A 12,589-nucleotide genomic window follows, 5' to 3' on the forward strand; every position below is an offset into this window, starting at 1 on the left:
TAGCTTTGGAGCTAGCTCCTGGAACTAGCTCTTGTAGACCTAGCTGGCCTTGAACTCTCAAAGATCTGCCTGCTCTTCCTCCTGAGTGCTGGGATTAAAGGTCACGTATCACCACCACCCAACTTTTTATTTCCAAGACGGGTTTCACTGTTTAGCTCTGGCTGTCCTGGAACTCGCTTTGTAGACCAGACCTTCCTCAAACTCACAGTGATCCACTTTCCCCTGAACCCAGGCCTCACACATGCTAACAGCTCCAGAAAATACCTTTGAATTATTTTGGTCAGGGGCCTGGAAAGATGGCTCAAGCAATTAAAAGCACCTAGTGCTCTTGCAGAGGACCCAGATTTTTGGTTCCTAGCACCCACATGCTGAGTCTCAACCACCTGTTTGTTACTCTAGTTCCAGGAGATCCAGTACCCTCTTCTGGCTCCCAGAGTTCCTGTACACATGTAGTTTACATACATACATTCAGGCATATATCATTCACATAGAATTCATATATATGTATCTATGTATATATATGTAAGTATGTATGTATTTCACATGATCAGGCCATCTGATGGGGGAGACACAAAACCCTGAACCCAAAAGAATTTGCCAAAGCAGACATGTTCATGTCTATCCCAGCACATAGGAAGACTGAGGCAGGAGGATTAAAAGTCCCAGGCCAGCCATAATATCTTAGATTCCATTTCAAACAAATGAGATAAGAATGTGTCCTTTTGTCTTAAGAACACAGAAACATTTCTTTGAGGGTCTGGAAACGTGGCTCAGTAGTTAGGAGCCCTTGTTCTTCTTCCAGAGGACCGTGAGCAACCACTGCTCAGAGCTGCCTGTTAACATCACTGCAGCTGCCCCACACGTGTGGCAGGCATTCACGTAGATGTACTCCTATAAATACACATCTTTAAAACATACAGGAAAATACATAATTTAAGAATGATTTTTTTTTTTCTTTTTGTCCTTGGTATTTTGGGTATTTCCATTTTTTTTTTCAAAGATTTATTTATTATATATACCACATTCCTTCCATGTATGTTTGTATGCCAGAAGAGGGCACCAGATCTCATCATAGATGGTTGTGAGCCACCATGTGGTTGCTGGGAATTGAACTCAGGACCTCTGGAAGAGCAATTAGCGCTCTTAACCTCTGAGCCATCTCTCCAGCCCCCGGGTATTTTCATTTTTTACTGTAAGGCAGGGACTCACCAAAGCCCAGGCTAGTTCTGAACTGCTGATATTCCTGCTTCTTCCTCCCAAGTGCCAGGGTGGTTTGTATTTTAAATTCAGAATTAGTTGAAGTAAGAGAGATTAAAATTTTCTTGTTTGTCTAGAAGATATTTTCTTGAACACCAATTTTCCAGACGTTCTTAGCTGCTGAGATTTTATTTTTAACCTTTCTGGAAAACGGTTTTGTTTCTCTTTTATTTATTTATTTATTTCTAAATTTAAGACATGGCTGGCCTGGCATCTGCCGTGTAGATCAGACTGGACTCTGAGTGCTGGGATTAAAAGTGTGTACCACCTTGGCTACCTTTTACTGCTCACAGTGTGTACAGATACCTAGACCTGATTACTTGGTTCAAAGAACTTAGTATAGTGAAGTATTAAGACAAACACCTAGTGGAGAAAGTTTGTGGTCCTTTATGCTATAAGACAAGCTCATACTGCTGAGATTTCAGCACTGCTCATAGAGCCTTTCTCATCCTCCCTCCTCCCCCCAGTTTGGTGATTTGATGCAGGGCCTCATGCAGCCTAGGCTGCCTTTGGTCTATAGCCAAGGAGGACCTGAACTTTTTTTGATCTTTCAGCCTCTGCCTCCCAGATGCTGGAATTATAGGCAAATGTTATCTACCACCCCCAGCTTCCAGGAGTGTGTCCACTTCTCTGGGAGGGCTGGGAACATCAAGTGTTCAGTAGATGAGCTGGTTGTTAAAGTAGCCCCAAGTGTTGTCCTGCGGTACAATACAAATTGGCTGAAAGTCCTCCGCTCTGCCCAGGCGCTTAGATTAGGAATAGCCCCAGTGTCTGATCTGTGTCTCCTCAGCCCCTCCTTTCCCCCATCCTCCTTTGCATCGGCGAAGCCTGGATGTGCTGCTTGCTCTTGCTGCCTTGGTCAGTTGCATTCTGGAGATGGAATTTTCTGATCAGAAGCCCCTTCATTTGGTGTCACCAAGACACTGTGCTCCAAGCCTTTTAGCCAAGGCTGGGAGTTGGTGAACATGGCCTGTCAAATATAAGCCATCGAAAAGAACAAAGATAGTCTTCCCCTCCCAGGGTCTAAGTAGTTCCCTTAGTGGGAATCATTCCCACCCTACCTCTCAGCACAGTGCAGTGGGTGCTGGAGGCAGCCCCGAAATGAGGATGGATACCAAGCCTGGGTTTAAGGGTGGAGAACGCTGTGCAACTTACTGAACTTGAAGGCCCGTGAGCGCCAAAACAGTTGTGTGTCTGCAGTCACTGGCTGACAGCTGAGGTCTCAAACTTAGAGCTCTGAGTTTTGTTCGTTTATTTTTTACTACTTTTCATCTTTCCCCAGGCTTTTATTGAGGGATAACAGACAAACCTAAATATACTTAAAGTCTATAGCCGGATACCCTCCTACACGTGTATGTGGGATGTGTGACCATTGGGCTGGGGAGATAGCACGTGCTGTTAAAATGAGGGGGAGTTCAGCTCTGAAGAGCACACATCAAGCCAGCTGTGTGTCCGGTCTTCCTAAGGTTGGGTAGGGAGCAACCAAGGATTCCTGGACCATCGGAGGCCATCTAGCCTGGTGTGTGCAGCTGTGATGAGAGCCCGGTCTCTAACAAGGTGGGAGGGGAGGGCCAACTAACCATATTGTGTCAGGTCCCAGTACCTTGTTAACTATCATGGCCCTGCCTTATGCTTGACAACCCTCTGGCCTGTAGCATCCTCTGCCACGTATCTGATCCAGACCTGTGAGATAGCTCGGAACACGCTGGTGATTTCTGGTAGAAACCCGGTTTACTGGGAGGTAAGGTGGGTACTGGTTTATGCATGACTGCTGTCTCCATGCCTTAGCTCTTACTTGTGATTTGGCTTTTTTGCAGGTCCCTCGCGGTTGGTAGTAAGTCCGGGTATAAGTTTTTCTCCCTTTCTTCTGTGGATAAGCTGGAACAGATCTATGAATGCAGTAAGTGCTTGCTTTATTTTCCCTTTTGTTGAACAAAGTAGACTTGTTGAACTGGAATTGGAATGCAGTCCTCTCCTCCCAGCACTGGGCGGTTCAAATCCACATAGCCTTGGGCCAGTCCTCTTCCACCCTACCTACCTCAGGACTGACCTCTGGGTGTCCTCCTAGGTCTCTGCATATTTGCATATAATGTACATTTATTTAGGGCTTCCCAGCTTTTAGGATCTGGTGTCTTACCGTACACAATCTACCCTGTTCTTCACCATCTCCCTCCTTACTACCCTTTACCTGAGGTTACTATCATAAAGGGGTTCTAGGAGCTGTTCCGCCCCCATAGGTTTTCTTTTGTTGTCATTTGGAAGGCCCCAAGCTGAGTCTTCTGACAAACAGAAGTCCTGCCTGGCTGCTGTGTGTGGTCAGGATTGGAAGTTGATGACTGCAGAGCACATCACTGAGGCTGAAGACAGCTCAGTCAGTGCTCCACAGCACTTGCTGGAACCCACATGGTAGGTAGTTCACAGCCATCTGCAAGTCCAGGGAATCTGACGCCCTTTTCTGACATCGCAGACACTAGGCACATACGTGGTACACAGACATGCAAGTACAGGTAGAACACTCATACACATAAAAGTAAGTACATTTTAAAAAATAATAATTTGTATGTATGAGTGGTTTGTTTGTGTGGGTGTAAAGGTCAGAGGTGAGAAGTTGTCTTTTTCAGATACTTTGTTTTTCAAGATAGCTGTGCTATCCTGGAACTTGCTCTGTAGACCAGGCTGGCCTCAAACTCAGATCCACCTCCTGAGTGCTGGGATTAAAGTTTTGTACCACTACTGCCTGGCTACACTGTTTTTTGTTTTTTTTGTTTTGTGAGTTTTTTTTTTTTCATCCTTTGCATTTTTTTGTTTGTTTTTGAGGCAGACTCTGTCACTGAACTTGGAGCCAGCCAGCAGGGCTGGATTGACTGATCAGTGAGTTCCAAGCACCCTCCTGTCTCTGCCCCACCTGCATACTGTAATTACAGGTTTTTACATCAGTAAAATGTCTGGGGATCTGAACGCAAATCCTCTTCCTTGCTGCTTTACCACTGGCTATGTCCCCAGCCTCTATACACTACTAAAGACAGGTTTTCATTATATTTTATTTATTTAGTGTGTATGACCTTAAATGCACACATGTATTACCGCACAAGTCTGGAGATCAGGGAACAACTTACAAGAGTCTATTTTCTCTTTCCACTATTTGGGTCCCAGGTCAAACTTAGGTGTGCCAGTAGGCACTTTCACCCACTGTGAAAAAAAAACTATATTTAAAAAGGTGGAGGAAGGCCCCACTGAAAAGGTGGGTCAGTAATTTTTTTTTTTTCCGAGATAGGGTTTCTCCCTATCCTTTTGGTTCCTGTCCTGGAACTAGCTCTTGTAGACCAGGCTAGCCTCGAACTCACAGAGATCCACCTGCCTCTGCCTCCCGAGTGCTGGGTTTAAAGGCGTGCACCATTACCGCCCGGCTGGCTCAGTAATTTTTTTAAAATTTATTTATTTATTAAAGATTTCTGTCTCTTCCCCGCCACCGCCTCCCATTTCCCTCCCCCTCCCCCAATCAAGTTCCCCTCCCTCTTCAGCTCAAAGAGCAATCAGGGTTCCCTGCCCTGTGGGAAGTCCAAGGACCACCAACCTCCATCCAGGTCTAGTAAGGTGTGGCTCAGTAATTTTTAAGAAATTACTGTTCCTGCAAAGGGCCTGGTTTTGGTTCCCAGTGCTTATACCAGGAGGCTTACGTTTGCCTGTGACTCAGCTCCAAGGTCTCTAACAGCTCTTTCTGTTTTCTGAGGGCAGATATACACAATACACATTTAAAAATATTTTTTACTGCCTTAAAAAAAATTGTGGCCATGTGTGGTGGCTCATGCCTTTAAACCCAGCACTCAGGAGGCTGAGGCAGTCAGATACCTGTGTTTAAGGTCAGCCAAGGCTACATAGCATGGTGAAACCATGTCTCAAAAAAGAAAAAACAAACAAATGTTGTGTACAGTGTCGGGCACAACCTGCGGGCATTGGTTCTCTATGCCATGTAGGTCCCAGGGATTGGGACCAAGGCTTGGCAAAAGACGCCTTTACCTGTAAGTTTCTTGCAGGACAACACCCCCCTACACACACACACACACACACACTTGTTAAGGGGAAATACTTTAAATTGACATGCAACCTGAATTCCTAAGATGCAGCCCCTCTGTCAGAGACTGTGGCCAGGGCATCACTCCTCAGTCTTTCACACGTCCCCAGTTTTGCGTGTATCTGCTTACGTGTTTAATTCTGTGATGTCTGAGCCCTGAGGAGAGTCCTGTATCTCCCACCATCCTGCCCCAGAGCAGTGGTCCTCAACCTTCCTAATGCTGAAGCCCTTTAGTATTGCCCTCATCCTGTGGTGATCCCAGCTGTTTTCATTGCTACTTCATAGTTATAATTTTGCTATTATTGTGAATCACGATGTAAATATCAGAGTGTCCCTATGGTCTGTGATGACCCCTGTGAAATGGTCTCGACCCACAAGTTGAAATCCACTGCCCTGGGAAGCTCCTGAGGGTGAAGTCAGGCCCAGTGGCCTGTCTGTAATCCCAAGGTTTGGGAGGGTTGTTTTCTATCAGCCTAGGTGCAGAGTGAGACCCTGTCTAGAAAAAGGCAAAATAACAATTAACTAATAAAAAAACAGAACCCCTTCATGTTTATAACCCTGTCTTCTTGCTTCCTCCTGCCCACTGTCTGATGCTGGCAGCCACTGATCTTCTAGTTTTTGAGTCTTCCTGAGTGCTGGGCATGTCGGGTTTGAAAGTTGTATCAGGTTGTTTCTGTGGTCACTACAGTGAGCTTCCTGAAACCCAACTGAATAGGAAGAACAAATTTATTTCGGTCCCTTTAGGAGATCCAGGGGCATGACTGCTAGCTGCACAGACACCACAGGCAAGAGGGTGGGAGCAGTGACCACAGCTGAAAAATGGAGAGCTGGGTGTTGCCCCTGTAACAGTTTTTCTTTTGTTTTGTTTGGCCTGCAAGCTTATGAGGGCAGGGCATCTGATCCCCAGGACCGAAGTTACTGCTGGTTCTGAGCTGTGCAGTGAGTGCTGGGAATCTAACCCAGGTCCTCAGCAGAGCAATACTTTTGCGTAGATTCTGGGGAGTCAAACTGAGGTCCTCACACTGGAGACAAATGCTTTACCCACTGAGCCATACCCAAAGCCTGGTGATTGGCTTTTCGGTCAGTACAATACCCTAGGAAGTTAACTCAAGTGTGACAACATGCTTTTGTTGTTGTTGTTGATTGAGTAGTAGTTCACAGTTTAACTGTGAGCTCATGGAAAGACACAGTGATAGTCTAGATCTGGACCATGACAAGTAAAGCAGCTGTGCGCATCCATGGGTGGCTTTCTGTGCAGGTGTGAATTTTCATTTCTTGGAGGTGAGTGCCCCAGAGTACAGTTGTTTTTTGGCAACTTCATGTGTAGGGGTTGTTTTTTTCTTTAACTAATTTAATATAGGTGGAGTGGGTGTACCTGTGATCCTGAGGCTTAGGGGGTGGGGCAGAGTGATCAGGAGTACAAGCTCATGCTCAGCTAGAGAGTGAATTTGAGCCCAAATTGGATTCCATCTGCAGCAACAAAGCAGACCTGAGATGGCCACACTCCCTCGGTGTCTCGCCCTCATTCAACAGCAATGTGAGAAGTTCCTCATGCTTGATTGCACTGCACACCTTTCCCCTTGCTCAACTCTTCTGATAGTGTGGTATTGTCCCATGCCTTTAGTTTATGTTTCCTTTGGGTTGTGGTGTTGAATGCCTTTTTGGTTTTGCCATAGGGTTGGTCTGTTTTTAGACAGAATCTGTGTCCTAGAACTGACTGTCCGAGAACTCTGTTGATCAAACTGGCCTCAAACTCACAGATCTTCCTGCCTCTGCCTCCTAGTGCCTGGATTAAAGGTGTGTCCACTAAACCCAGCTTTGCTTTTGTTTTTTGAGATTGGCTAGCCTCAACTCTCCTGAAGTTACAGCTCAGTGTTAATCATTTTTATCCCTTACCCTCAGATTTTGCCTACTTGTTTGTTTAAAACCAGTCTCAGGTAGTTCAGGGTGGCCTCAAACTTACCATGAAGTCAAGATTGGCCCTAAATTGCCTATTCTCTACCTTGAAGTGACGTTCAGACTTTAAGACTATTCTGGTTGCTGAAGAGGAGTGACAGGTGCCTAGAAGTGACAAGCATGAGGCTGGGAACTCTAGTGAACAATTAGTGGCGCCCGCCCTGGCCTAAGGTGAGGGGACACTGAAGCTTCTTTCTTAGAATTCCAGAGTCCTGCCCACTAGGAGAGTAGAGGGCTCCATTCCTGCTCAGTGTCATCTTGAAGGTGCTGTTGACTCCAGGATGCAGTGTGTCTGGCTTCAGTGTCACCTTGGTTGTTATTGTCTCAAAAGTGATCACCCTCTAGGAGAGAGTGGCACCAGGGTTCCTTCCCTGTGTCCTGCTGCCTTGTCTGTCCTCATGTTCACCTCCTCATGGTCCCCCAGTGTCCTCTGCCTCAGAGATGGTGACTAAAGCAGATGACACCCAGTGGTTACTGATGTCGGGCATCCTCCTCAGGGAAAGGATCCCTTGGTCTTACCGATGGCTGACGCTGTGATCAAGTCTCTAGTGCAGAGTGCCTTGCCTGCACTGTCCGATTGTGGCGTCACTGTCAGCGGCTGTGTGGAGACTGTAGAGGAGGACTGTCAGTACTACGTCCTCATCGGCCTCGGCCGCAACTTCCTGACTGGCTTTTGGTGGGAACAGAGTGTGATGTCTTGATAATATCTCCTAAGTGTGGAAGGTGCCAGCTTGTGTGTCCCCTTGGTGAACTTTGATTCTTAAAAATAGATGCTGAAGCAGGAAAGAACATTCCAGTTCATGCTTTCTAGTTTGTGTTTTTTATGGCTGTGTGCTCAAGCATGTGTATGCCTGGGCAGGTGTGGCAGGTCAGAAGAGTGTCTTGGTGTCTGTTCAGGCCTTCCACCTTCGTGTGATCTGTGAAGCTGTGAAGCTTGAACTCTGGTCTCCAGGTGCAGCAAGCACCTTTACCTGCTGAGCCATATGGCCAGCTCCATTTAGTTACTCTTCCACCCAGACACTGCTGGGGGCTTCTGTCCCTGCACATCTCTCACAGAGGAGATGACTCCTGGGAAAACCTGTTTCCCTCTGAGTGGGTGTCAAGGTTATCTAGTACTCTTCTGCAAGTAGGGAAGAATCTTACTTCTTTACGGCTTCAATTCAAGGTCTTGTACACTTGTGAATCCTAGTGGTCCATCATAAAATCAAATCTTTGCAATCAGCCCCTGCTGTTTATCAAAAGAATGAGCCAAGGCGGGTTCTTGGGAACAAGGGGAACAAGACCAACCACTGCTTGTTTCTTTAAAGCAAACAAAAAGTAAAAACTTTGCCCAGCAGCATTGTTGGATCTTTACTGACAGTGCTGTTGTAACTTCAGACTTTTCGCTTATTTTCATATTTGAGACAGGGTCTTATTAGGTAGCCCAGACTGGCTTGGAATTCCTGAGCCTCCAGCTTTAGATTCCTGGATGCTAGGATTACTGATGTATGCTACCATACCTGTGCTCCATTATTTCAAACTCAGTCTCTTCCCCCCTCACCCCTGAGGGTAAACCAGGCTGGCCTCTAACTCACCTTGTTGGGTTGACCTTGAACATCTGATCTTGGTGTCTGTCTCCCAAGTCTTGGCATTTAAAGTCAGGCACCACTGCTCTGGTTTTGATGCAGATGTGTGGGTAGAACCCAGGGCAACAGCAACACTATAACAGCAGTGTCCACTATTAAGTCAAATACATAAAAGATCTTTGTAAAATGTCAAAGTGTAGAAGTGAGCTTCTCCAGATGCCTCATGGGGCAGAAGCATGTGAGTGGGGACAGCTCCCTCACAAAATGTGCACTTCTGAAAGTCCAGGAAGTGAGCCCATCTGTAGCTCAGCGGTGTCTGGAACCTTGGTGGCTGTGGGAGCCTTCCCTAGACAGAATACCTTATGGACCATAGTCTATGTCCTCAGGTCTGAGAAAGGATGCTTTTCCCAATGATGGCCATGAGATTTTACAGTAATGGAGTCACTTCTCTCCCTCGGTCTGCTAGGGGAGCAGCTCTTGGCTGGCATCTCTGGGCGAGCCCCATGCACAGACAGGTCTGTATGGACATATGCCCCATCAGTTCTTCAATGTCCTGTTCTTCCCATTGAGGGCCACCATCGTTGCCAACTATCCACTGTGTCACAGATGCAAAACACTTAGCCCACATAATTCCTCTCTTCAGGTAGACTTCAAGGCTTCTAGAAAGCCAACCTCAAGGAAGAAAGTAGGCAGCATTGTGCCTGAGGCCACCTAGAAACTGGGCCATTGCCACTTGAGCTCACTGAAGTTTTTTTTTTGGTTTTTTTTTTTTTTTTGGTTTTTTCAAGACAGGGTTTCTCTGTGGTTTTGGAGCCTGTCCTGGAACTAGCTCTTGTAGACCAGGCTGGTCTCGAACTCACAGAGATCCGCCTGCCTCTGCCTCCCGAGTGCTGGGATTAAAGGCGTGCGCCACCATCACCCAGCTTTGTATTCATAGTTTTCTGTGCATCTGCTTGGGTGCACTCTGGCTTTGGTGTGCCACCGTGGGTCTCCTTGGCCAGCCTGCTTAACCACTGCTTCTCAGCAAGGCTGAGCTGTCCTCGATCGAAAGGACAGGGCCATACCAAGTGTGTGCAAGACTCGTGAGTGCCGGTGTGCTGGTTCTGTCAGCACCAAGCAATGGGCTGGGAGAGGGCCCAACAGGTAAAGTACCTGCTACATAGGCATGTTCAGACCCCCAGCACCCTTGTAAAGGCAGGTATGGCAGTGCCTGTTACTCTGGTGCTAGGGAAAGGAGGACAGGCAGGTGGATCCTGGCCAGCTAGTCTTGCCACCCTAAGAACACCAGGTTCAGTGGGAGGCCAGCAGAAAAAGATATCTCTCAACAATCTTTTGTTTGGCCTGCCCACACTCATACACATGCACATGTCTACATAGTAGCTTTTCTTGGTCAGTCAGAGACTGGGGGGCAGGTTCCCCTGCCATTTGCAGAGGGTCCACCCCTTTTCCTGGTGGAAGTCAGATAAAAGATACAGATAGAAAGTTGCCCCAGAAAATCTAGCAGTTGTTTGATGTCTTCAGTGGTTTGTTTTTGGTTTTTTGGGGTTTTTTTGTTTGTTTGGTTTATTTTTTGTTTTGTTTGTGTGTGTGTGTGTGTGAGAGAGAGAGAGAGAGACAGAGACAGAGACAGGGTTTCTCTGTAGCTTTGAAGCCTGAAGCCTTGAACTCAGAGATCCTCCTCTTTCTGGGATTGAAGGCATGCACCACCACTGCCTAACATAACAGTCTTCAGTATTTTTAGAGAGACTTCCCACACACACACACTGACGCCCATTGCCTGGAGTTGGAAGACTGGAAAGACCTGGAGGAATGCCTACTTGGGTTCTGTCTTGTGTCCATGGCCCGTTTTTCCCTAGGTGGCATGGTTTGTAATGAGAGGTCCCCTACCGCTTGTATCAGTAACTTCTTGCTTCAGGTCTTAGTGTACCAGTCAAAGTTAGCTGCACTAGGCTACCTAAGGTGGGTTTTAGTGTGATTTAATACAACAAAAACAAGCTCTTTGGGATATAGTTTCTGTACTTTTCTGCTTCAAGTTTAAAGTTGGGTAACTCCTAGTACATTTCCTAAGTTGAGTAGCCTACTACCGTGGAATATTCAAATGTTTTTATCATCTCTTAAAGCCCAAGTCCATTAGCAGTCACTCCCCATTCCCTCTCTGCCCAGCCCAGCTCAGCCACTCATCTCCTTTCTGCATCTATAGATTTGCTGTCTGGGCTTTGCAGATAAATGCAACTGAGTGTGGCTGGTTCTCTGATCGTGTGGAATGTTTTTACAGCTCTTCCCTGCTCCCCCATTTATCGGGCCTTCCTTTGTAGCATTGTAGCAGACTCTCCACCTGTCCTGCAGGCATCCTCTCTTTCATGCACCTGCGTGGGCTGTTTGCATTTCTTTACTGTTGTGAATAGCTCTGTTGTGCACATTGGTGTGCTAGCGGTGGTGTTCCCGCTCATAGAATAGATAAGGGAGTCAGATGACTGAGGAACTTGGCCTTGGCCACTGGTGAATAAAGCTGGTAGGTAACTTCCTGGTGTTAGAAAGGTGGGGCCAACAGATAAACACTGACCCCCACCCTTAGCCAAGGTAGCCCAACAGGGGGTGTTTCTGTTTTGGTTTTGTTTGTTTAGCAAATTAATGATATAAGGCAATAATTTGGGAAGTTGATCCTATGTCCCACCCTATTGTGAGGCTAATCACTAGTTCAGCATCTTAGAGAAGGTATTGGACTAAGTAAATATAAGGTATGGCTAGTCCCTCTGCAGGGAAAACATCCACAATCTAACAGACTTGGATCCAGGTGGACTCTGTCTCAGGGGTGTGCAGTGATTTCCATTGTTGAAAATGGTGTTAGAGATCTTTCTTTTTTTTTCTTTTTGTTGTTGTTGAAACAGGGTTTCTTTAGTGCTGGCTCTCCTGGACTTCTGTAGACCAGGCTGGCCTTAAATTCACAGAGGTCTACCTGCCTTTACCTCCCAAGTGCTGAGATTAAAGATAAGTACCTGCATGCCTAGCCCCTAGCCGAGAAATCTTCCTCCTAGATGTCCCCCCCCCACTCTGGCTGGCCTGTAATTCAGAGATCCGCTTGCCTCTGCACTGCCTGTACCTATGCTAGAATAAGGGTGTGATTTAACCCACCCCCTCCTCCCCGTCTCTTGGCTTCTAATCCTGGTTTCAGGGACTGGGGAGTTTGGTTGCTCCTTTTTGGTTTTTTTGAACCAGAGTTTCTCTGTGTCTGTGTAGCCCTGCCTGTCTTGAAACTCTGTAGACCAGACTGGCCTCTAATTCACAGAGATCTGCCTGCCTCTGCCTCTTGAGTGCTGGGATTAAATGTATGCATCATCCTGCCTGACTATTTTACTCTCTTTTCTTTTTTGTATTTTTTTATTGATATTTATTGGGCTCTACATTTTTCTCTGCTCCCCTCCCTTCCTCTCCCCTTCCCCCTACAATCCTTCCCCAAGGTCCCCATGCTCCCAATTTACTCAGGAGATCTTGTCTTTTTCTACTTTGTACTTCCCATGTAGATTATATCTATGTAAGTCTCTCTTAGAGTTCTCATTGTTGTCTAAGTTCTCTGGTATTGTGGTTTTTAGGCTGGCTTTCTTTGCTTTATGTTTAAAAACCACCTATGAGTGAGTACATGTGATAATTGTCTTTCTTTGTCTGGGTTATCTCACACAAAATGTTTTCTAACTCTATCCATTTTCCTGCAAAATTCAAGATGTCGTTATTTTTTTCTGCT

At 46.4% G+C, this 12,589-nt stretch overlaps 1 protein-coding gene across 2 annotated transcripts in view; it reads left to right on the forward strand.

Annotated features, from left to right (window-relative positions):
- Positions 1 to 12,589, forward strand: part of Wipi2 (WD repeat domain, phosphoinositide interacting 2) — a 31,428-nt gene that overhangs the window by 2,990 nt on the left and 15,849 nt on the right. For both annotated transcript variants that reach the window (XM_005367998.3, XM_005367995.3), the window contains exon 2: positions 3,075 to 3,157. In XM_005367998.3, the coding sequence (XP_005368055.1) occupies positions 3,075 to 3,157 (83 nt within the window). The remainder of the gene's footprint in view (positions 1 to 3,074; positions 3,158 to 12,589) is intronic.

The sequence above is a fragment of the Microtus ochrogaster genome, unplaced genomic scaffold, assembly GCF_000317375.1.
Source record: "Microtus ochrogaster isolate Prairie Vole_2 unplaced genomic scaffold, MicOch1.0 UNK27, whole genome shotgun sequence".
NCBI classification, from domain to species: Eukaryota; Metazoa; Chordata; class Mammalia; order Rodentia; family Cricetidae; genus Microtus; species Microtus ochrogaster.